Raw genomic sequence first — 21948 nt, forward strand, 5'->3', positions numbered from 1 at the left:
ATAAGCTTATTAAAGTTTTAAGAATAATAAGTAGTAAAGGTAAGTAAAAATTTACTATTTACGCTAAGTAGGTAATGCGTATATATAGGCTACTTATACTCTTTTACCTTAAGTTTTTTATTTAAAACTTACTACCTACCTTAACTTAATAACTATACCTATACTATGTTATTATAGATATTAATTATATAATATGTAATAGATACTATTAAAAAAGAGCTTAATAATATCCTAGAGAGCCTACTACTAGCCCTAGAAAATAACTCTCTAATAGGTTTTAAGTATTAAGAGTAGTTTAATTTAACTAAGGTATTAAATATATTTATTTATTAAAGTAAATACTTACTTATATAGAAGTTTAATTATAAGAAGTATAAAGTTTAAAATATCTTTATATAATACAGTTAAGCTAGTACTTAAAAAGGTTACCTAATAAATTTTAGAAAACTATTTATAGGTAATCTTAGTAATAGTAATTATACTATTACTTAGAGAAACTAAACTACTTTACTTAGTAAAGAAGAGAAAGCGCTTCTTACTACTAAAGCTATAGATTATACTATAAAGTATTAGCTTAACTAGTAACTTAAAAAGATAGATTAATATATAGCTATAAGTAAAAATAAGTAGGTAAAGTATTTTAAGAAAAAACTTAAGGAGCTAGTATAAGATTACTTTAATAATTAAAAGAGTAGTAAGTTAATATAGTTATTTATTATATAATCTTACTAATAAACTCTAGCTAAGTAGTTAAAGGCTAAGCTTAATAGGGTCTATAAGAAATAGAAAGATCTATACTAGAAAGTTAATATATGCTAATATTAATAAGTTTTATAAAAGGTTACTTAAGTAGGCTAGAGTAGTATAAGTACTAAACCTTAATCTTATACTTAACTATACCTATTTAGTACTAGTAGTGCCTTTAAATAGATTTTATATAATACCTATAAAAAAAAATTAGTAAAGTTAAATAACTAATCTTTTAAGAGTAAGGGTATAAAAGAAAAGTAATAGGCCTTTATTACTAGGCTTACAGTAGAAGAATTAGTAATAGTAACTAGTAAAGATTAGTTATAAGTTTAATATATACCTTTATTATATTTATATACTAATAGTAATAGGTAACTTAAACCTATACCTATTTATAAACTTCTAGGTATAAATATCTCTACTTTGCGTAGTAATCTTCTATATATTTAAAGAAATAATAGTAATAAGTATAAAGAAAAGGTTAATATTAATTTAGAAATTAATAAATACTATAACTAGGGTAAAAATAAGTATAAGAGCGTTAATAAGTATAATAATAAGACTAATTTTAAAGGCTTTATAAATTTTAAAGGCTTTTTAGATAATAACACTAAGGTTAAAAGCTTAGATTAGATAGTAGTAATATTAGCTAATAGTTACGTATAATAATATAACTTAAAACCTATAATATTCTTTAAATAGTAACTTAGATAAAATAACCTAATAGTAAAGTAGATATAAAGCACTAGTTATAAGGTATTCAACTTAGTATTTTACTAACTTCTAATAATTAGTTTAACTTCCTTAGCGTATATTATTATTAAAGTAAAGACTTAAAGTTTTATAGTTAAAGTAAAAATTATATATAATAGTAAGATTACTATAAGTTTATTTTAGTTTTTATTATAGCTTTCTATTATAGTTCTCTCTTACTATATTAAATAATACTACTAGATATATAATTAACTTATTACCTAAGCCTATTTAAGAAGTCTAATAATCTTATAAGCTACTACCTAGCCTTTATATATTAAGGTTAACTGCTCTCTAGATTGTTAAAGGTAGAGAAAAATTAAACCTAGAACTTATTAAATACCTACCTATAGTAATAGAGCAGAATAATAATAATAAAAATATACTTTTAACTTAGAATAAGTAGTAGAGTAGAACTAAATAGGCTGTTAACCTTATAACTAGTTATCTATATTAGAACTTTACTATATACTATAGTTAAGTATAGCTATATTTTAGTAAGGCTATAGACTCTATAAATAGTTATTTATATATATACTACTTTAACTATAACCTTACACTTTAATACCTATTAGCTAAAGAAACTATTAGAATAAAATACTTACTTAACTATCTAAACTTAAGGAGCTATAAGTCTACTATTATTTCTATATACTTATACCTATTAATGCTTCTTAATTAGTCTACTCTACTTAGTAAGAAAAGAACTTATAATTCTTTTTCTTTATATTCTACTTTAGACTTTAAGAAAGAGCTTATATAGCTAGTTATTAATAGTAATTTATTCTTCTAAATAATTAAATAGCTATTATTTAATTACTTTATTTAATTTCTGTAACTAGAAGCTGTAATAATTAGCTGTTATAAATTCTAGTATAACTTTTATAATTAATACTATAAAGTAAGAATATCTATTCTTTATAATCTTAGTATAATAACTAAAATCTTAATTATATTAAATAGGTAGTTTATAAGTAATTACCTTAGTTTTCTAGCTATTAAAGGGTACTATATTAATACTAATTAGAAACTTTAAGAGAAGCTACTAGATTTTATTCTAATATATAGTAAGTATACTAGTATTTCTATAGTAGAAGAGGTAGGTAAAGTACTTTCTAAAACTAGTACTAAGTATAAGCTTCTTACTATTACCTATAATAATACTAGTAATAATACTACGCTTACTTAGGTAGTTAAAGTAAACTTATAAAATAATAAAATTACTTAGAGCTTATAAGAAAATACTATTTTATACTTTACCTATATTATTAACCTTATTATCTAGAATATTATCTAGTATCTAAAACTAGCTACTTCTACTAAGGTTATTAGTACTCTATAAAGGCGCTATATTTAGGATATTAAAGTATAGATATTAGTTCTAAACTTACTTTATAAGGAATATACTCTTTTATTATATATATTAATTATATACTAATTAACTACTAGCTTAAAGCTATTTATATTATAATTAATATTTTACTATAGTATTATAAGTACTTTATATTAATACAGCTATACTTTCTAGTAAAAGATTAGCTATCTATTATTTATAATATAAAGATAAGATAGAATTCTACCTATAATATATATAAGTATATAATTAAGCTATAGAGATATATTAATAAATAGCTAAAGTAAGAGATTATCTTTAAGGCTAGTATAGGTACTTATACTAGTAATATTTTAGCTAAAAATAATACTAGTAAGGTAGACTTTTATAATCTAAAATACCTTTAACTATCTTCTATTAAGTAGTATTACCTTAAGCTAATAATAGAGATACTTAAGTAATTTAAAGATATAACTACGTCGGCAAAAGAGGAGTTTCGATTTGCCGGGCGTACCGGCCGAGATCCAGGCTGGCTTTTCATTACGAGTTAGGCGCCTCCCTGCTACCCCTGTCTTTCCTGTCAGCTGACTATCGTAGTACTAGTGGCTGCCAAGGGTCGGGAGCGTTGGGAGCGGCGGGGGACCGTCGGGAGCGGTGGGAGACTGGTAGGCAGCCTTTGGTCTCGTGAAGGAGCTTAACGGTGGAAAATTTAGCGGGCCGACGCCAGGAAGGCCCTGCCTGGCACTGCCTGTTAAACTCCTCTTTTGCTGACGTAGCTTCTTAAGTAAGAACTAGAAGCTATAGATTTAGTATATATAACTTATATATAATTAACTATTTAACTTTTTAAACTAGATAATAGAAGACCTTAATAAGGATATTATAAATTAAAAGAATACTAATTAGCTAGCTATAGTATAAGCTATAGCTAGAAAAGGTTAGGTAAAATTAAGTAAGTACTACTTAAAAACTAATATAAAGTATAGGTTCTTATTTAACTATGTAATAATCCTTAACCTAACTTAGAAACTTATAATATATAAGGTCTATTTATTATAGTTACTTATTATAGCTATATACTAACTAAGTACGTAGAATAAATTATAGGATTCTTAAAATAAATATATATATTATATATAATTTCTTAATTACCTTAGCTGCTATAACTAAAAGGAGTAAAGTAAATCTATACTAGGCTTAACTCTTTATCTATAAAAATAATAAAGTAGTAAATAGTTTTAGAAGCTTTCTACTTTTTTATTATAACTAAGTAGTTTTTTTACCTTAAGTTAGAGTTCTTAAACTTAAGAAGCTAATAATCTTAATAGCTAAACTATTTAAGAAGGGGAAGCCTACCTTAGTACTATGTATATAATAGGTAATAGCTCCTTTAATATTTTAAAGTAGTAAAAGGCTAATAAAGGTATATATTCTTAACTAGCCTAGGTTATAAAGAATATATTAGTAATACTAATTACCTAAGTTAGTATTAAGTACGTTTTTAATATTACTAAGGATATAATTAGTAATTAAAGGTATTACTTATCTAGTTAAATAATTTAGTAAATTATAATTCTTAAGAATTTAATTTCTTAAGAGGTAAACTAGCTAATAAACCTTTTAAATAGGGATATAGGTATATATAAGGCTTCTTATAATAAGGCTAATAATCTATTAGATCTTCTAGCTCTAATAGAGTAGATAGGTAACCTATATAAAGTTATTATTAAAAAGAAGAATATTAAATAAGAGAAGGATATAGAGGGCTTATTAATATATCTAGTATATAAGCGTATCTACTCTGCCTATTACTATAATTAATAGCTATAATTAAATAGTTTAAATAATATTTTTATATTTTCTATATAATACTAACCTATATTATTATTATAATATATATATATCTTTATATAATATATATATATATTTTTATAGGTAACCTATGTAGGTACCTTCTACCTAACTCTAACCTAAGCTTTAACTACCTCTACCTAACTCTAACTTTAAGCTTTAACTACTCTAACCTAACTTTAACTTAAAGCTTTAACTACTTCTACTTAACTATAACTCTAAGCTTAGACTACCCTAACCTAACTCTAACCTAGAGTCTATACAACTCTAACCTAACCCTAACCTGTTATTAGGTACCCTGAACCTATTTACTAGCGTAGTTATCCTAATAGAGTATTATTTCTAGCCTAATCTACTCTATATTATTATAAAACTTACTAAGTTTTATAATAATAATCTCTTATTAGTACTACTACTAATTAATTAAGGTTATAGTAGAGTTATAATAGAGCGTAGAGATTAAGCCTTAAGGCTTATACTAGTTCTTAAATAGAGAGAGCTTTCTATAGCAGTGTAGAAGCGTAAGAGTAAGGAGCTTCTTATAAGCTTTAAAGATTTTATATATAATTAGCTCTAGTTTCTAATTAATTTAAGTAAGCTAAGCTTTAGCCTAGTGCCTCTATTTTACTAGCTTAGTTTCCTAAATATAATAAGGTTCCTTATAGCTGTAGCAGAAATAAGCCTATATTATAAACTCTATATACTGCTTATACTTACATTAAACTACCTCTTTTTTAAACTTACTATTAGCTTAATAAGTTACTTAAGTCCTACTATAGTGCTTACTAACGTAGACAGTAATCTTATTACTTACTATTACCTAATTCTAGAAGCCCTCTACCTTATAGTAAGTATAGAGGTAATAGAAATTATTATAATTATAGAGATTCTTTATAATAAGAAGAGGCTTATATATTAGCTAATAGCGCTTATAGCTATCTTTATAGAAAGCTTTATTAATAGTACTAACGCTAACGTTGTTATTACTAGTCTCTTAAGCTATATCTATCTACTTCTTCTTAGTATTCTCCTTGCTTAAAGTAGTATACTCTTATATCTCTACTTTAGCAGCTTCTAATAGAATAGATAGCTAGCTAGAGGCGTAGGAGATCTTAAAAGTAGCAGGATCCTAATAGAGCTTAGAATCCTAGGTAAAACTATGCTTACAGCAGTACTAGTAAGCCTTCTAGATATAATTAATAGTAGTAGAAACTATTTTATACCTAGCTACGTAAGTAGCAGCTTAGTATCCTATACTAGAGTTAGAAAACGTAATAAGGGTAGTATGTTTAGAAGCTAGAATAGCTTTAGATCTTAGAGTTTTAACTATAATTTATAAAAAAATAAGGTTTATATAGGTATAATCTATTTTAAAAGAATCGCTATTGTGTGTATAGGCGTAGGCAACATTACTATAAACAATCTAGTTTGCTATATCTATTTTTAGGTACTTAAAACAAAGAAAAAAAGATCGGAGTAATAGGTAGTTGTCTAGGAAGACTGATCCATTTAATTCTGACATGACTGGATCGAGCCTCCCAAAAAAACAGGAATCAAGTAATAACAAAGGCTTCTCTAAGTCGCAATAGCACCTATGCTGGACTCAAGCGGGGCTTTTAGAACACATGACCCCACACGGTTTGTGGGGTCGATCTGTCGATTACAGGTCCAGGTTTTTTTATCCCTTTCTTGTCCCTTACCAATCTCGTGGCCATCCTGGGTTGAGTTCCGCTTTGCCCCACCGCACTCTTGTCTTTCATTTTGGTAGCCTTCACTTCAAGAAGGGCTTCGGTTCACTCTTTTCTAGTCGGTTGAACAGCTTTGTCAACGTCGACGCATCGGCAAATGAATCTCAGCATATATTGATGGTCAATTACACCACTATCTTGCTTGTGGATTGATTGTGTTCTTTTGCAAGCTCGATGCAGTAGTTTTGGTATGCAGACTAAGGGATAAGCCTCTCTTTACCCGCTTTGGCGTTTGCGCCTCCTTGAACCATGAAGAGTGGGGAGTGGAGGCGCAGCAAGGGTGGGGTTGATGTAGGTATCTACCCCGCTTTCGTCATGAGCACTACATTCATCTATGATGCGATTTAACGTAGCAATTGCGTTGCTTGAAGTCAAGACTTACAGCGTTTTTGAACATCCATCTCGTTTGAGCGACCGTTTTGTGTACAGTTGATATTGTCCAGGACCGAAGAACACATAGTCGCCTACCAAAAACTGAGACATAGCGAACATGGGCAAAGATCATCCTGATGCGGATTTATATCCCACGGCTACAGCTCTTGCTGCAAAGACTGTCGATGTAAGATGCACTATTACAATGGCCTGATCCTGCCAACATGACGATACTGACTCCCAAAGGCTCACAAGGCGGAACAATCACTGAAGCTCTACTCTGGCTGGTTTTGCCCATTTGTTCAACGCATCTGGATTGCTCTCGAGGAGAAGGGGATACCCTATCAATACATCGAAGTGAATCCCTATCACAAGCCACAGTCACTGCTCGACCTGAATCCTCGCGGCCTCGTCCCCACTTTACAATACGATAACAAGCCTCTCTATGAGAGTACTGTGTTGTGTGAGTTTATCGAGGACGCTTTTCCAGACCATACACCCCATCTGCTACCCAAGGACCCGTACGACAGAGCTAGAACGCGGATCTGGACAGATTATGTCGGAAGCCGAATTATCCCAGCATACCACCGCTTCTTGCAGCACCAAGGGGATGACGGTCTGAAAGAGAAACAGCAGGAATTCCTTAACCACCTCAAAGAGTTCACAAAAGAGATGGATTCAGAAGGTCCGTACTTCATGGGCAAAGAGTTCAGTCTCATTGATATTGTCATCGCTCCGTGGGCCAATCGACTTTGGGTTTTTGATCACTTCAAGGGCGGCTCAGGACTACCAGAAGAAGGCAAGGGAGGCGATGATGAGGAGACTTGGGTGAGGTGGAGGAAGTGGCTGAAGGCGGTGGAGGACAGGAAGAGCGTTAAAGAGACGCTGAGTGAGAGGGAGCATTACTTGCCGATCTATCAGCGGTATGCAGAGGACAGGGCGCAGAGTGAGGCAGCGAAAGCTATTCGGGCTGGGAGAGGCATGCCTTAGATGGATCGTTGGCAGTGTATATGACTTTGTGAGTAATAATACAAGTCTGTAGGAGAGCATACACGCAGCTCCAGATGGCGAAGGCATGAGACATTTACCAATCTTCAGAATCGCGAGTTTCTAGTTTGCAAAGTAGGTACACGCCGCCGGCCTCCCGTATGAATTTGGAATCAAACCACCAATTGATAAAGATTGCCTAGGTGCCATGGAGATTGCCAATAGTAGTTACTGTTAGCGCGAGAAGCACGTCCTCTATGGCTGTAACATACCTAGTGGTAATAATAGACTACGTCATAAATACCTCCGCACCTTGCGGAGTCCGGTACATAGCTTCCTATAAACGACTGCCGAGCGACATTTTGAGTACTCACTTCACTCTCAATTGCAAGAATTAACGAATATGCTTGGCAAAACTTTACTGAGTGTTGGCGCGCTGCTCGCGGTTGGAAGTGCGGATGTTGCACCTGGTTTCCCCATCCCGGCTTCGGCGCAACTCAGTGTATCGTATGGCAATAATACGGTTTCTCCCCCTGGGGAACTGATTCCTCGTCCTGGTATGTATTGGAAGGTTTTACTGTTTCCGTTGTGCTTTGAGATGACTCCGCAAAATGATCGTGTAGAGGGCAACTACGAAGCGCGTCCTCATCCCCATACATTTGAACTTCTGGGTCTGAAGTGTAATGTACTGGCGATCTGGTCGCGCAAGTACAAACACAAAATACACCGTTCTTCGTGATAGACGACGACAAACCAACATCCCAATTACCATCCATCTAACACGTCCTCCAGAAACCGCAAACCCCCCATCCATCAGCACCCCCTCCTGGTCCTCATCCCCCGGCGTCCTCTTAATGGTCGACCTCGACGTCCCCCTCAACGGCACCCGCGTCCAACTCCTACACTGGCTCGCGACAAACGTAACCCTCGCCAACCCCTTGTCCTCGACGTCCCCACGCGCTCTCACTATCCCCAACGGCCCCGTCCCCTATCTGCAGCCCTCCCCTCCCGTGGGCGATAGCCCTCACGATTACACATGGATTCTGTTCCCACAGCCAGTCGATTTCTCTATCCCCGCAAAGTACAGCAATCTGACCAACGCGCGCGTGCCGTTCAATGTGAGCCAGTTTGTCGCCGATGTTGGCCTCGGAACCGCGCTTGCGGGGAACTGGATCATGGTGCAGAATCTCACTGGGAGCGCCACGACGTCGTATCCGCCTGCGAGAACAACTGTAATGGGAAGTTCGACGGGGACCGCGACCGGGAGTATGGCGACGACTACGAGCCCGGCGAATGCTACGGCTCCAGTTGAGTTTCCGGGCGCTGCTGTGCAGGTGCTAGGCGGTAGCGTCATGTGGGTTGGCGTGGCGACTGCGATGTTGGCTGGATTTGCTGCTGTTGTTTTGTAAGCCTGATATTCAGAATTTACAACTGAATCAGCTATTGCTACACAGGTATTCAGCATTAAGACCACTTCTCGTAGAGCTCGAACAATTCTCTCGATTCAACACAGATCACTCCAGAAGTGATGCAGACAAGCAGATAACATGGACGGTCGGACTTGAAAATGAATACGCGCGTAGGTTCATCTTTTATCTGGTAGTGCAGTCGTAGTTACAACACCTGTTCACAATCGCTGTGCTCTTCGTCTCATTCTATCCCTACAAATACCTCTTACTGCCGATATGGAGCCTTTACGCTGCCACTGGTGAATGTCGCTTTTGTTTTGCCATCCATAGCCTTGAGTCTCTGCTTGCTCGTGATGCCTGTCCTATCTGTTGTCGGCTGCGCAGCCATGAAGCTATCAAACTCGTCATCCTCCGGTGCATCGCTGCCATCCTCGTTCTCATCCTCATCTTGCGCAGGCGCAGGCTCCGTTCTGGGTATACGTTGAGGAACTTTCTTATCGCCACTCTCGTCGTCTTCATCTTCGTCTTCGTCTTCGTCCTTGGGCATAGGCGTCGGATTCTGGAAAGGTTTCGAGGCCAGAACGCGTCTCCTCAGCTCCGCCATCTCCTCCTCGTCGTCCGAAGATTCGGGGATATTGTAAGGGTTCTGCGGATCCACCTTGTCCTCTTCTTCATCCTCTTCATCGTTATCGTCGTCATTCTCGTCCTCATCCGATTCGTCAATAATTCGTCTGTTCATATTCCCCCCTGCCCAGTCATCCTCTTCAGCACCACCCTCCTTCTCCTCCCGACTCTCATTGTACTCTTTCTCAATCTTCTCCAGCCAAACCTCCTCGGCCTTCTTGATCTGCTCCTCATTCTCACACGCCGCATACCTCTTCAGCAGCGCAGCGTTGATATCCAAGAACGCCCGACCATACGAAAAAGTACTCAGAATGCTCTCCGCCCACTCATCGTGTCCACAGATATAATAGCAAGCAGCCAGTGCCTCGACACAGTTCAAACGCCACGGTTTGCCGTAATTGGTCGGATTCGCAGCAACGAGGTATGGCAGCAGACGTTCGCATTTCCCGCCGATTCGGCCAAAGGGCACTTCGTCGATACGCTTCCAACTCGCCTCCACGACCGCAGCGCCATACTGCTCCATCAACTCCTTGTCCTCGCGGCTCAGGATCTTCCTCGCCTTGGGCGAAACAACGACGCCGGCGAACTTCTGCCCGACGTGTAGTTCCCGCATCATGCCGAGGCGCATGAGCCGTTTTCCTGAACAGCGCTTCGCATCGCAGTGTCCGAGGTCCCAGCAAGCAGCCTTGTATGCGGGTTTCGCGGGTCTGGAGTTCGACCCGTCATCCTCGCCTTCAGATTCGGAGTCGCGGCGAGGACGAGGTGGACCGCGGGCTTTGGGCGCTTTGTTGGAGTATTTGTTGTTGGGCTTGAAGTCTTTCTTGTGGCGGACCATGCTGGGCGGTTGTGAAGTTGTTGTAGAGAAATGCGTTTGATGTGAACAGTGATGTGGGGTTCTAGTTGAGGCGTTGGAGGGGCAAAAAACAATTACTTCATGATTCGATGATGTTATCGATAACGCGGTAGCACGTGGACTATGCCTCTACATCTCGATCTTCTTTTATATTTTGGACGATCTTGAACTCATCGGTCACGTCACACAGCGACGCAGTCTCCAACCTACAGGCACTCTCGCGGTCCAAATCACGTCGCTAAGAATGCATCGAAAACTCAGCCCGCAAAGTTGCTCGACTGCCAACTTTTTACATCGAGATTCTACGACACACCTAAGCTTGGGATCTCGCCCATCTCGTTCTTTTGCTGACCACCAAGAGAGTACGATGCTCTCCACCTCATCTTTACGCTCGCACCTGATCCTCTTTGAACGTTGTTTACACGGATATTCTGCGTGATTCCGCTCTTTTGATTTGGCCCAAGTGTGACACCAGATTGTGGCTCCAGCTGAAGTTGGGCGCCCTGTATCTCGTTAGACGGTTTAAACCAATACTGCATCGATGTGATCTACTTACTTTGGATGCAGCTACCTGCAATGTCAGACCAGAGATTGGCAGCGGTGTGTTGTTCGATATTCGGGATTGGATCAAGAGAGCAGTGTCCGATTCTCGCACGATGCTGAAGATCACGTTGATATTAGTGTTGGTGACTGTGATCTCCTTGGTTGTATCAGGAACAGAAGATGCAAAGTTCCACTCATCATCATCGTTAGCAATGCTGTCGCGACCTGGCGCTGGATTAGACGCGGGTGCAGGAGGACCACCGCCCAACAGATCGACAACAGCTGACCCGGTCGGCGGCGGTTTGACTGATTGATGAAATTGGAATGGTGAGCCCTGTCGAGGCGTTGCTGACAAAGCGGCGAAAGGATCCGGTGTGCGAGCTGCTTTAATTGGGGGCTGTGCTGATCGAGGCGATGTGATCGGGGGTGGGGCCTGGGTTGGGGTTGTGAAGAGGTCGTTAATTGATTGGGCGGATAACTTTTGCTGAGCTTGTGATTGTGGAACAGGCACACCAGACAAACCAAGGACTGGTCTAAATCAGTATGTGCTATTGCGAGTGGTGCTTTGGGGGTTCTTACCTGAGCCATTTGAACCGCCTAGTGATATACTACCAGACTGACCATAGGTGTCTCCACTCAGAGACAGCCCTAATAAATCATCTTCTAGAGCATTGCCCTTGGCAGCTGGCTGTTGAGATGCTTCGGACGACTGTGGTGCGGGCGGTGCGGGCTCTGGGTCTCCAAAATCGATAAGATTTAGTGTATTGTTCGGGCCCTGCGACACTCCAGCGCCGCTGCGTCCAAGCGTACCCTGAGGTATCTTGTTCGCCCCATCAATATCTCCCTTCTTAAACAGTTTGTATCTTTCTATTGTCCGATGTATACTGTCGTTAATTTCGAAAAGCTTCGCCACTGCTTCGTGATCCTCGGAGTCCTCCTCACACATCTTTTGGATCTTTGGCTGGGCACTCGCAAGCGCATTGGCAAGTTCCTTCGGCATAGTCAGCCCACCATCACCTGGGTTGAGTTCCAGTTGGTCATACCTCAAACACGTCTCCCTCTTTGATAGTGTCTCCTGGTTTATAACCATGCAACATCTCCTCAAGGATCCTCGCCTTTTGCTGGATTCGGCCAACTTCCTCAGCAGCCTTTGCGCGCCAATCTGTCTTGTTTCTTGTATCGTAACCGGCCATGACTTTCATGAGCTTGTTTGCCTCTTGCAAGTCGGCGGGACCTCCACGACGGATCAGTTCCTGGAGTTTGGCCGACTGTGCCTCTTTCTCCTCCTCTTCCATCTCCTCTGCTGACCTGAGGTTCTAAGTGCTGTCAGCGCAACATACTATGTGTCCAGCCCTCATCAAACGTACATCGCTTGGGTTCAGCACAGCCGCATCTTCCTTCCTTACTTCCGGGAATATGTAGCCCTTATAGCTCAACAGCCTGTGCATATCCCGTACGAAGCCGAGATCGGCCTTGTATCGCGACGTCTGGCAGATTGTTTGGCGCCATTCTTCTATCAGCTCGAGGATCTTGCTCTGTACACGCGTCGCATGCACGGGTGGGCGTTCGGGGAAGCGGCGGACGAGCTCATTGAGGAACTCTTTGGTGCTGATTTGGAGGTGGAATGGGTAACCGCAATTCTTAACGCAGATGTCGAGGAGCTATGCAGTAGTGAGCCATGTAGCGCCTAGAGCGGGGCGACGTAGCCGTACATTGAGCGCGAGGAGAGCGACATTCTGGTTGCGGTGGTTGACGTAGTTTACTATCGAAACGGCTGCTTCTCGCGGGCTGCCAAGTCGTGAGCTTTTGTGACATGACCATCAAAGCATGTGTCCGTACGCGGAGCCTTTCTTGCTGTTGATCAGGTCCGAGATCTCGAGATTCAGCGCGAGGTTGGGCTCAAAGTTTTGCGGGTCGCATGCTGACACTATGCCACAACGTATCAGTTTGTGTCCGCGGTAGCTTTGTCGTGGGCCACTCACGTATGAAGCGTTGTAGTTGCGATGTTGGTGCCTCGCCGAATGCGCCGTAACGATCTCGCGCCGCCATTCGCGCGGATGCTGCCTCCATCGCGCCGCCGTAACCGGGTTCGATGTGGCTCACAAAAGCTTGGAGATCGGCGTAGTCTGAGGGAATTTGGGGGGTAATGACAGGGTGCCAAGCTATGAATACGTTGGGTGTGAGAGGTGAAGGTACTCGCATGAATACGTGGGGCTCGAAAGCAGCTTGGCGCTCATACTACGTCAAGGCGTCTTCCCCGAGACGCTCAAGCATTTCCCCTGTACAAGGTAATGTTCAACGATGAAAATCACATTTAAGAGCCATGCATATTGTACCTAACAGTGGTCAATATACCTAGGATCATCGTTTGTTATCGCGTTTTCACGTTTTCACGTTTTCGTTGTGAAGCACTATGTAATGGTAGATTTCAAGTGAGATTTGATTGTTCCAACTCCTCCTGTCAGCACTATCCGTCGTTGGTATTCTTTGCTCGTAGTTCTCCTACCACCTAGGACCGCCTAGCAAGGTCCCCACCCAACTCTCAAATCTGCCAAAAGTCCTTGACCAAGTACGCAGTGTATCCAGTCAACGTTGCAAGCACCACCTGTGTCCCGATATGCCCGACAGGTCGGCCGATGCCCACTCCGTCCTTTGCCATAAGTCCAAGTTCGGAGTGAGCAACACGGAGTGCGAGGAGAACACCGAGGGCGTAGTTGATGAACTTCCTGCTTAACTATCAGCATGCAATTGGGGTGCAATGAATACAGCGAACCATACCGGTTTGCTCCGTTGAGTTCGGCCAGCAATGAGATACTGAGGATCAACGGGACATTCTCGGCAAAGTTGATCTGAGCACGCGACGCTACATAGAGAGGGTCTTTGCCTCCTTCTTTAGAATCGGATCTATCGCCCAATACTCTGCAATGGTTGTTAGCAACCAAGTTCGGCTGTTTAAAGCTCATTCGACAGCGAGCAAAGGACGCACGTTTCGGTGGCAAAGCGTTGGAGAACTATTCGGTTCTGCAGGAACATGTAGTATGCAGCAAACGGAACGGCCCAGGTTGCTGTCGCAGGCGCCAGGAGAGGCATTGGGATACCGAGACCGAGCTTGGTAGTCATTCTGGTGAAAACAGGTGATTGATTAAGGGATAACTCTGTACTTCGGTTTGTTGGATTGATGGAAGCTTCTTGTTGGGCTGGGACGAGAAGCGTAGGAGAATGGTGCTTTCGATAGCTCTGAAGAATGTCGTCACTAGTTAGGAACTTAGCGTATTTTGCGATCACTTCAAAGAGCCAATGTCTGGGAGCTAATGTGACATTGAATAATGAGCTGGGTAGCTGTCAAATACAAACAAGTAGTGTACACATTATAGCTTGTGTAAACACTGACACAACCGCTGCTCCTATGCCGGGAGCTCGAACACTGAAACTGTTTCCAAAATTAGTCTGTATGGCCTTCGAAAAATGACTTTTTCAATGACGGACAGGAACACAAGCACTTACAACCCCAAATGCGCCCAAATATGTTCTACAACCGGCCACCAAAGTGCACGTACACAATCGATCACCGGTTCTGCGCAGATGGTCAGCTTCAACTTGCTCTTAGACAATAAGTGATCAGTGATAAGACGAACAGGCTTCATATGTTCAGCATCGTTTTCCCTGTTGTCCTCCCGAACCTCTTTCAGCATCTTGTCGATACCTCGCTCTTGCAAGCCTTTCTGTCATTAAAGTCAGACGTAGCTTCTCAGCCAAGGCAAATCAACATACTGATAAACACTGCTCATATTTCTCGAATATCGGTTTGCACTCGTCGGTTGTTGCAGTTCCTCTCAAGAACTCTAGACTGGTGTGAGTAGTAGACATGTGATATGACAATGGCAAAGCTTACTTTCGCTGTACCATTTGAGAAAACAGTTGTCGTATCGCCTGCTTGAGGTTCAGTAATCAAACATTTAAAGCAGAAGAAGACGTCTTCCGTACTCCTTGACTTCATTGCATTCGGGCGCCAACGACGCTGACATTATTGATAAATTGGGTGAATTGTAGTCCAGGCCGAAAACAGGGCAGGAAGAGACAGGTGAAGGTCGCCTTAATTAGCTCTTATCGATAAACCCCGACACGCTAGTTCGAGAAATGTTCTTTCTTTCTTCGAACCTCGCGACGGCGCATTCTCACCTCCTCCACATCGCCTACCTACATCAACGCGAGGCACTGCATTGGGATCGAAATCACAAATCACGCTAGGATAATGCGCCATCGTTAAACACGTCATGGATTCCTTCAAGACGCTTCAAGACGAGATCTCGAAAGCCCTTGTCTCAACTACGCGCTCTGCTACACGCATCAGCAGTGCCGACATACCCTTCCAGCGATCGCTCAATCCCGAAGTTGGCACTGCGCTCGATAGCCAAAATGCGCGCCTCCTCCATCTCGCGCAGCGCCTTCTCCAAAATGCTGCAGCGAGTTCGGACGCTGTAGGTCCAAAGCTACCCGACGTCGAAGCCATAGACGCCAATTGGAGGGGGGTTGTTGATGTTATCGACAGCTTGCTTGAGAAGGCCGACACCAGTCTTGATGAGTACACTGGAGTAGTCCGGCGCCTGAGTCCGAGTGCGGAGCAGGTACGCAATCCAGTCATGTCAGGCAGAATCTGTTCTCTAACCCATACACAGGCTGCAGTGAAACCTCGTCCAAACATTGCCGAAAGGAAGATCATCGCCAAGCCGCAGCTTACATTTGAACACGTACCAACAAACGACGACAAGGGCGGCTTTCGCCCGCTGATAACATCGAAGCCACACGCCAAGGTTCCCATCGAAGACTGCCTGAAGACCTTCAAGGACTACAAGAACCGGGAGCAGTACGTCGGCCGTATAGTCATCTCATACAACTACTTACCGTCCCACAGATACCCGCACCCCTATCAAGCTGAAATCGAATCCTACGAATACCCGTCATTCCTTTACCAACATGCCGAGCCACAGCAATATCCACCTTTCGAATCCACTACCGCCACATTCGTCGACACGCCTGAAGCGTTAGCCGTTATGTTAGAAGAACTAAAGACCGCGAAGGAGATTGCCATCGATTTGGAACACCACGACAACAGATCATACATCGGCATGGTGTCGTTGATGCAGATCAGCACACGGGATAAGGACTGGATAGTGGATACACTGAAACCATGGAGACGGAAGTTGGAGTGTCTCAATGAAGTCTTCGCGGATCCCAACATCCTAAAGGTTTTGCACGGTGCTTTCATGGACATAATATGGCTCCAGCGTGATCTGGGACTATACGTTGTAGGACTGTTTGATACGTTCCACGCCGCACGGTCGCTCGGGTATCCAGCCGCAAGCTTAGCTTATCTTCTCGAACGATTCATAAACTTCAAAGCTCAGAAGCAGTACCAGCTTGCGGACTGGCGGATTCGACCACTCGGCCCAGAGCTTTTCGAATATGCGCGAGCAGACACGCATTTCCTCTTGTACATTTTCGACAACATGCGGAATGAGCTTGTCGAGAAGTCGGACTTCTCGGATTCTGAACGAAACAAGGTCCAGGACGTCCTTACCAAATCGAAAGAAACAGCACTACAACGATACGAGCACCCAGTATACGACAACAAACTAGGCCTTGGACCTGTCGGCTGGTACAAGCTGATCTCGCGAACGCCCGTTCAATTCACGTCTCAGCAATTCTCTGTTTTTAGAGCAGTACACCAATGGAGAGATGCCTTGAGTCGAAAGGAAGACGAAAGCCCCTTCTTTATCATGCCAAATCATGCTGTGTTTTCCGTCTCTCGAGCACTGCCAGCAGATAAACCAGCGCTCTTGCTAGCTATACAGCATGTTTCGCATATCATGCGGGCACGAGCAGACGAGCTTTTAGGTGTCATCGCAGAAGCGAAGAAGGACGGCGTGAATGGCCCGGAGCTGAATGACGTGCTCAAGACGATTGCAGACATGAGAGAAGCTGACATTGTTCGATCTGAGGCGCAAATCCCCAAGAAGGTGATACAAGCGTCTCCAACCCCCGCACTCCAACAAACTATACTATCAAGTACCGTCGCCATACCAGCACTTCGTGCTTCCGCTTCCGATTTCTGGGGCAAACTCTGGCAGGGGAGCCCAACTGCTCAAGAACGGTCTATGCCAATAGTCGACATCGACCTTGCTCTTCCTCTGCCACCTTTAACTGCAGAAATCTTCGCCGATACGAACCAAGTCATTGAGCAAGCTACGTTAAAAGCCGAGCAGTCCCAGCACACCTTTGTTCCCAAGGAGGACCGACCTCAAGAAGACCAGCGAACTGATATCTTCGTCGTCAAACAGCTAGGCGGTCGCAAGCGAAAGCGCGCAGAAGACCAGTCCCCAACCCTAGATCCCATGACCAATGACGAAATATCCCTGGACCCAGCAGCTGTGGACAAAGAATCCGAGGAAGCAGCCGCCAAACAGGAGAAGGCTGCCAGGAAAGCAGCAAAGAAACTGAAGAAGCGCGAACAAGCCGCACAGGCCGCTGCACTAAACGACAACGACGAGCCTGCGTTCGATTATGCAAATGCGCCGACAATACTCCATGCAAACGACAACGATGGCAAGAAGAAGAAGGACAAAAAAGAAAAGAAGAAGAAGGCTCCAGGATTCAATCCTTTTGGGGGTCTTACAGATGCGCCAAAAGGATTGCCGAGGGCGCAGAAGGAGATTGCAGGGAGGAGCCGGACGTTCAAGTCTTAGTGGTGATGAATTGCTTGACTTGTATTATACCTGCATTGCGATGCCGTTCTTCCTAGATGCGACGGTGGCATGGATTTCATTTGACTCCTGAGAAGGGAGATCATCATTACCTAATCGAACCTGGGGTCTGACACAGCGATGTGATCGAAGACTCCTTACGTTAAAAACATAAATCCAACAAGCTATGTTCAAACCAACCCTCAATTTTGATACTTGCAAGTTGAAGCATCGTTTCCGGCATTATTTGTACTAATATTGTGAACCCCTCATCCCGTTGAATTGCCACACAATCACTAAAGGTAGATATGAGACAGAGGTTATGCAATAAACCATGCCCCACTCGAACTAGGATCGACCCTGCGTTTGCCAAGTCGATGGTTGAACATCAATTGCTAGGTAATGAGGCTGCGGGAGCATGGTCCTACAATGATATTCGAGCTAGTTCTGATTGGTGCGTTTTCCCCGCGATGGTCAGCTGTTCGCGTTCCATATCTGCCGTAAACCGTGCTCATGGGGCTGCTCTTGCATTGTTTTGGACTCTGTAGTTAGCCAGCGACGTCATTTGATCGAGAACCAACCATTTCACTCCCCCTCGTGCTCGTACACTACCTACACGTCCAACGCTGCCTTTCCTCGCACACACTCAAACGAACGTTATCAAACAACTACCACCAAACAGTCACAATGTCCAAGAACGCGCCCACTCTGATCAATCTGCCACCCCCGCCGTCGGATCCAATGACACCTAGCGAAGTCCCGTAAGGCAGTTGTTCCTGAAGCAATGCATCTTGGACACGCAAGCTAACCAAGCGTTTCTAGGGGCACCCCAAACTCGGCAACTACGTCCATGTCTGAGCTCTCCACGGTCGCTATCAAAGACGGACACCGTGGTCACTTCCCCCATCACCAGAACCCCGCCGACGCCGAGCGCGCCGATCGCATCTCACGCTTGGCAGGTCTTGAGCGAGTTGCTGTCTCTGGCCGCACGCCTCAAGGTCTTGGTCCAGGAAGCGCGCACAACCCGCCTCCGGGCTATTTCGACTCGAACAACCAGCCCCAAATCTTTCGCGAGCGCAGCACCGTTGGTAGTGCTAGCGCAACTGGAAGTGTAGGAGGTCGAACCACCTGGGCCAGTGGTAGCGATGTGAATGATCCCGATCGCATGAGCGAGGACCAAGACGTGGAGACGTCGAGCATGGGAGGATTTAGTGACGAGGCCGCCTCTCTGGTTGGATTTGGAGAAGGAGCAAGGACGCCAGCTCGACAACTCAGTCAGCTTGGCAGCCCTGCTGTTGGCAAGGCGAGTGCAATGCCTGGATATTTGAGGGATCAAGCACCAACCAGCCCCATGACGGGTGTCAGTGTTCCCTCCAGCTCAGGAACCGCACAAACCAACGCCAATGACACCTTGGCTGATACCACCGACCGCACTACACCGCCGACGTCTAGCCGTGGGCCCGGCAAGTCCTCGACCGCAGAGCAAGTCATTCTTGAGCGCATGAAACAGCGTCAAGGCGGTCAGGACTTCATGGACTACAGGTATGAGCAACAGAAGGAGGAGTAGAAGATGCGAATTTTCTCAACTTGACATAGCTGCAACGGGCGTTTGGGCGGGTTAATCGAAAGCCAAAATAACATACTTGATCAAGTCTCAAAGTTCAAGATAGAAGTTTAAGGCGGTCTTGAAGGAAATCACTTGGCCAGCTACTCTTATGAATTCACGGGTCTTCTACATTTCTATAAAGTACGTGACTGGGTATTGTGAATCGCAGCGTGGACTTGTTTGTTATGCACGATCTAGCGTGTCCACGATTGGTCTAGCGTACTTTGGGTTCGCTTACAGCACACTCGAAATTGGCCATGTGAGGTCCGTTCGACCACCAGCTCCTCGACAACCACCCGGAAATCGACACGGAAATCAGTCGCCATGGCCAGTATGTCTATGCTGTCGCTTGGAATCTTCCAGGCTCTGCTAATACGAGACTTTAGAGTCAAAGAACTCGTCCCAGCATAATCAGTCGAAGAAGAACCACAGGAACGGGTACGCCTCCCTCTATTTTTGATGCTGCACGCGCGCGAGCAGCCCGGTCGTCGCCTACCCTCCCTCACACACACACATCGATGCACGCTGCAGGAATGCGATGGCTGATAGATTGGGACTGCAGTATCAAGAAGCCTAAGACGCACCGTTACCCATCGCTCAAGGGTACCGACCCCAAGTTCCGCAGGAACCACAGGCATGCTCTTCACGGCACCATGCGCGCTCTGGTGCGTTCTCCTCGACATCGACACGATGACACGCGGTCCGCTAACAGCCGTACAGAAGGAGGTCAAGGAGGGCAAGCGCGACGCGGCATAGAGGACGATCGATTACGAGCGAGCGAGCGACAAGGGCGGTTTCCGGTTCCTTCATGAGTCATCTGGTCGGCGTCAATGGCATTCGGACTTTCTATGACAGCTTCGAGCTCATAGGTGGATGGTTCCACAACATATGCATAAGATGCAGCAATGAATAAAGTCGAAAAGTCAGCCTCGGGTTCCCGAACGCGCCATCGCTCCAGTGATGAACTGCGATGATGCAACCATTGCATTCGCTATAGTAAGTGATTGAGAGAAAGGGGCTCAGACCTCGAGAGAAACGGCATTAGTGTGTACAGCAACAGAACTTCTCCATGTTCGACCTGCTGAAGGAAAATCTTCGTGCCAAGATCAACCCACCCCATCATTACCAAACACACTGCCTTTTTCCCTGTAGGGCAAGTGTGCATGAAGATGGGGTTACATATGTTTCGGTGTCTTTTGGATTTTGTGAGCATCACGATCTCTGGATTGGAGTCTTTTGTTTCACAGTCCGAACTTGGTATGTTTACTTATCACTTTCAAACAGTTGTAGATACAATACAAACTATCATATGCGAGCTTCAACGTTACGTCTTTGAGGTGATGATGTCTTACACGTGTGGATGGAGTTGGCGGGGTAGGTCTCCGAGCTCCAACCTCCAACCTCTCTCCATCCCACACTCACTCACCACTCCGCCGATCACACGACGGGTATACACTCTGGCTGACGGCTGTTCTAACTCTTGTGCCGCTCGCAGTGAAGGCTTCCGGAACAAAAGAAACAGCATCAACCCTCTCCAGTGCCTACCCGTGTCTGCGCAGCCAACTCACAACTGAACATCTTGATAGCTCTCTGCACCTTGAAACATCCACAACCTCACATCTCATAACTCTCCTTCTCTACCGTCCACTTTCCCCCGAACGCGCAGTGTCCTTGTCTTCCTAAACCAACCCCCCAAAATGGCCACCCAAGCCCACTGCGCATTCTGCTTCGAAACGCTCGTAGCCAGCCTCGAAAAACGCCCCTCCCTCACCCTCCCCCAAGTCGAAGCCCTCTGGTCAAAATACAACACCGACCCAACAACCACCTCGCCCACCGACGCCCTCGCCACGCCCCCCTCAACCAGCTCCTCCTCCACCCTCGCCAGCGCAGCCTCCAGCCAAAGCAGCCTCGCTTCCACAGACCAGCCCGCGCACCCGCTCTTCGTAACCTGGTCCACGGTCTCCAAGTCCGGCGCGCACAACCTACGCGGCTGCATCGGCACCTTCGAGCCGCTAGCCCTCGATGACGGCCTGCGCAGCTACGCCATGACCTCGTACGTGCCACATCCCCAAGTATATTTCTTGCTAACGCTAATATAATACGCAGCGCCTTCGACGACACACGCTTCAACCCCATCACCACGCGCGAACTCCCCACACTAACCTGCGCCGTCACTCTCCTAACTGACTTCGAGCCCGCAGCCCACCCACTGGACTGGATCGTCGGCACGCATGGCATCCGCATTTCGTTCTCGCACGGGGGGCGGCGGTATGGGTCGACGTATTTGCCTAGTATTGCGGAGGAGCAGGGGTGGAGTCGCGAGGAGGCGGTGGTTAGTTTGATGAGGAAGGCGGGGTGGAGGGGCAGGGGGGAGGAGTG

At 44.0% G+C, this 21948-nt stretch overlaps 10 protein-coding genes across 10 annotated transcripts in view; 5 read left to right on the plus strand and 5 right to left on the minus strand.

Annotated features, from left to right (window-relative positions):
• Positions 1-6925: 6925 nt before the first annotated feature.
• P153DRAFT_375475 (glutathione transferase omega-1) lies at positions 6926-7797 on the plus strand (the record flags this gene model as incomplete). Its single annotated transcript, XM_033669590.1, has 2 exons — positions 6926-6994; positions 7054-7797. The coding sequence occupies 2 exons, from the start codon at positions 6926-6928 to the stop codon at positions 7795-7797; spliced, it is 813 nt and encodes a 270-aa protein (XP_033524232.1).
• A 400-nt stretch (positions 7798-8197) lies between these two features.
• Positions 8198-9203, plus strand: P153DRAFT_289757 (PEBP-like protein; the record flags this gene model as incomplete). Its single annotated transcript, XM_033663669.1, has 2 exons — positions 8198-8373; positions 8612-9203. The coding sequence occupies 2 exons, from the start codon at positions 8198-8200 to the stop codon at positions 9201-9203; spliced, it is 768 nt and encodes a 255-aa protein (XP_033524233.1).
• Positions 9204-9468: 265 nt separating this feature from the next.
• P153DRAFT_289346 (DUF367-domain-containing protein) lies at positions 9469-10662 on the minus strand (the record flags this gene model as incomplete). The annotated part of the gene is made up of 1 exon (XM_033663651.1): positions 9469-10662. One exon carries the CDS (start codon positions 10660-10662, stop codon positions 9469-9471), a length of 1194 nt encoding a protein of 397 aa, XP_033524234.1.
• A 95-nt stretch (positions 10663-10757) lies between these two features.
• P153DRAFT_339039 (VHS-domain-containing protein) lies at positions 10758-13396 on the minus strand. The gene is made up of 8 exons (XM_033665811.1): positions 13206-13396; positions 13063-13150; positions 12936-13011; positions 12591-12884; positions 12267-12539; positions 11803-12214; positions 11237-11751; positions 10758-11183 (listed from the first exon to the last, which is right to left on the minus strand). The coding sequence occupies exons 1-8, from the start codon at positions 13291-13293 to the stop codon at positions 10983-10985; spliced, it is 1947 nt and encodes a 648-aa protein (XP_033524235.1). The 5' UTR covers positions 13294-13396; the 3' UTR covers positions 10758-10982.
• A 5-nt stretch (positions 13397-13401) lies between these two features.
• On the minus strand, positions 13402-14537 carry P153DRAFT_225488 (uncharacterized protein). The gene is made up of 3 exons (XM_033662656.1): positions 14210-14537; positions 14002-14142; positions 13402-13949 (listed from the first exon to the last, which is right to left on the minus strand). Exons 1-3 carry the CDS (start codon positions 14341-14343, stop codon positions 13766-13768), a joined length of 459 nt encoding a protein of 152 aa, XP_033524236.1. The 5' UTR covers positions 14344-14537; the 3' UTR covers positions 13402-13765.
• Positions 14538-14663: 126 nt separating this feature from the next.
• Positions 14664-15298, minus strand: P153DRAFT_225529 (uncharacterized protein). Its single transcript, XM_033662657.1, has 5 exons — positions 15208-15298; positions 15116-15153; positions 14995-15065; positions 14859-14945; positions 14664-14797 (listed from the first exon to the last, which is right to left on the minus strand). Exons 1-5 carry the CDS (start codon positions 15246-15248, stop codon positions 14789-14791), a joined length of 246 nt encoding a protein of 81 aa, XP_033524237.1. The 5' UTR covers positions 15249-15298; the 3' UTR covers positions 14664-14788.
• A 99-nt stretch (positions 15299-15397) lies between these two features.
• Positions 15398-18161, plus strand: P153DRAFT_315155 (exosome complex exonuclease-like protein Rrp6). The gene is made up of 3 exons (XM_033664941.1): positions 15398-15848; positions 15900-16087; positions 16136-18161. The coding sequence occupies exons 1-3, from the start codon at positions 15498-15500 to the stop codon at positions 17964-17966; spliced, it is 2370 nt and encodes a 789-aa protein (XP_033524238.1). The 5' UTR covers positions 15398-15497; the 3' UTR covers positions 17967-18161.
• A 275-nt stretch (positions 18162-18436) lies between these two features.
• On the plus strand, positions 18437-19724 carry P153DRAFT_366355 (uncharacterized protein). Its single transcript, XM_033668035.1, has 2 exons — positions 18437-18724; positions 18786-19724. Exons 1-2 carry the CDS (start codon positions 18651-18653, stop codon positions 19528-19530), a joined length of 819 nt encoding a protein of 272 aa, XP_033524239.1. The 5' UTR covers positions 18437-18650; the 3' UTR covers positions 19531-19724.
• Positions 19725-19893: 169 nt separating this feature from the next.
• Positions 19894-20325, plus strand: P153DRAFT_385080 (uncharacterized protein; the record flags this gene model as incomplete). Its single annotated transcript, XM_033670396.1, has 4 exons — positions 19894-19900; positions 19956-20007; positions 20132-20234; positions 20290-20325. 4 exons carry the CDS (start codon positions 19894-19896, stop codon positions 20323-20325), a joined length of 198 nt encoding a protein of 65 aa, XP_033524240.1.
• Positions 20326-21748: 1423 nt separating this feature from the next.
• P153DRAFT_430952 (uncharacterized protein) overlaps positions 21749-21948 on the minus strand; it is a gene marked incomplete at its 3' end in the record, with an annotated part of 4430 nt that continues 4230 nt past the window's right edge. Inside the window, exon 6 of the mRNA XM_033672865.1 lies at positions 21749-21857. Coding sequence (XP_033524241.1) covers positions 21749-21857 — 109 coding nt within the window. The remainder of the gene's footprint in view (positions 21858-21948) is intronic.

Source organism: Dothidotthia symphoricarpi, assembly GCF_010015815.1.
Source record: "Dothidotthia symphoricarpi CBS 119687 unplaced genomic scaffold P153scaffold_9, whole genome shotgun sequence".
Classification (NCBI taxonomy): domain Eukaryota; kingdom Fungi; phylum Ascomycota; class Dothideomycetes; order Pleosporales; family Dothidotthiaceae; genus Dothidotthia; species Dothidotthia symphoricarpi.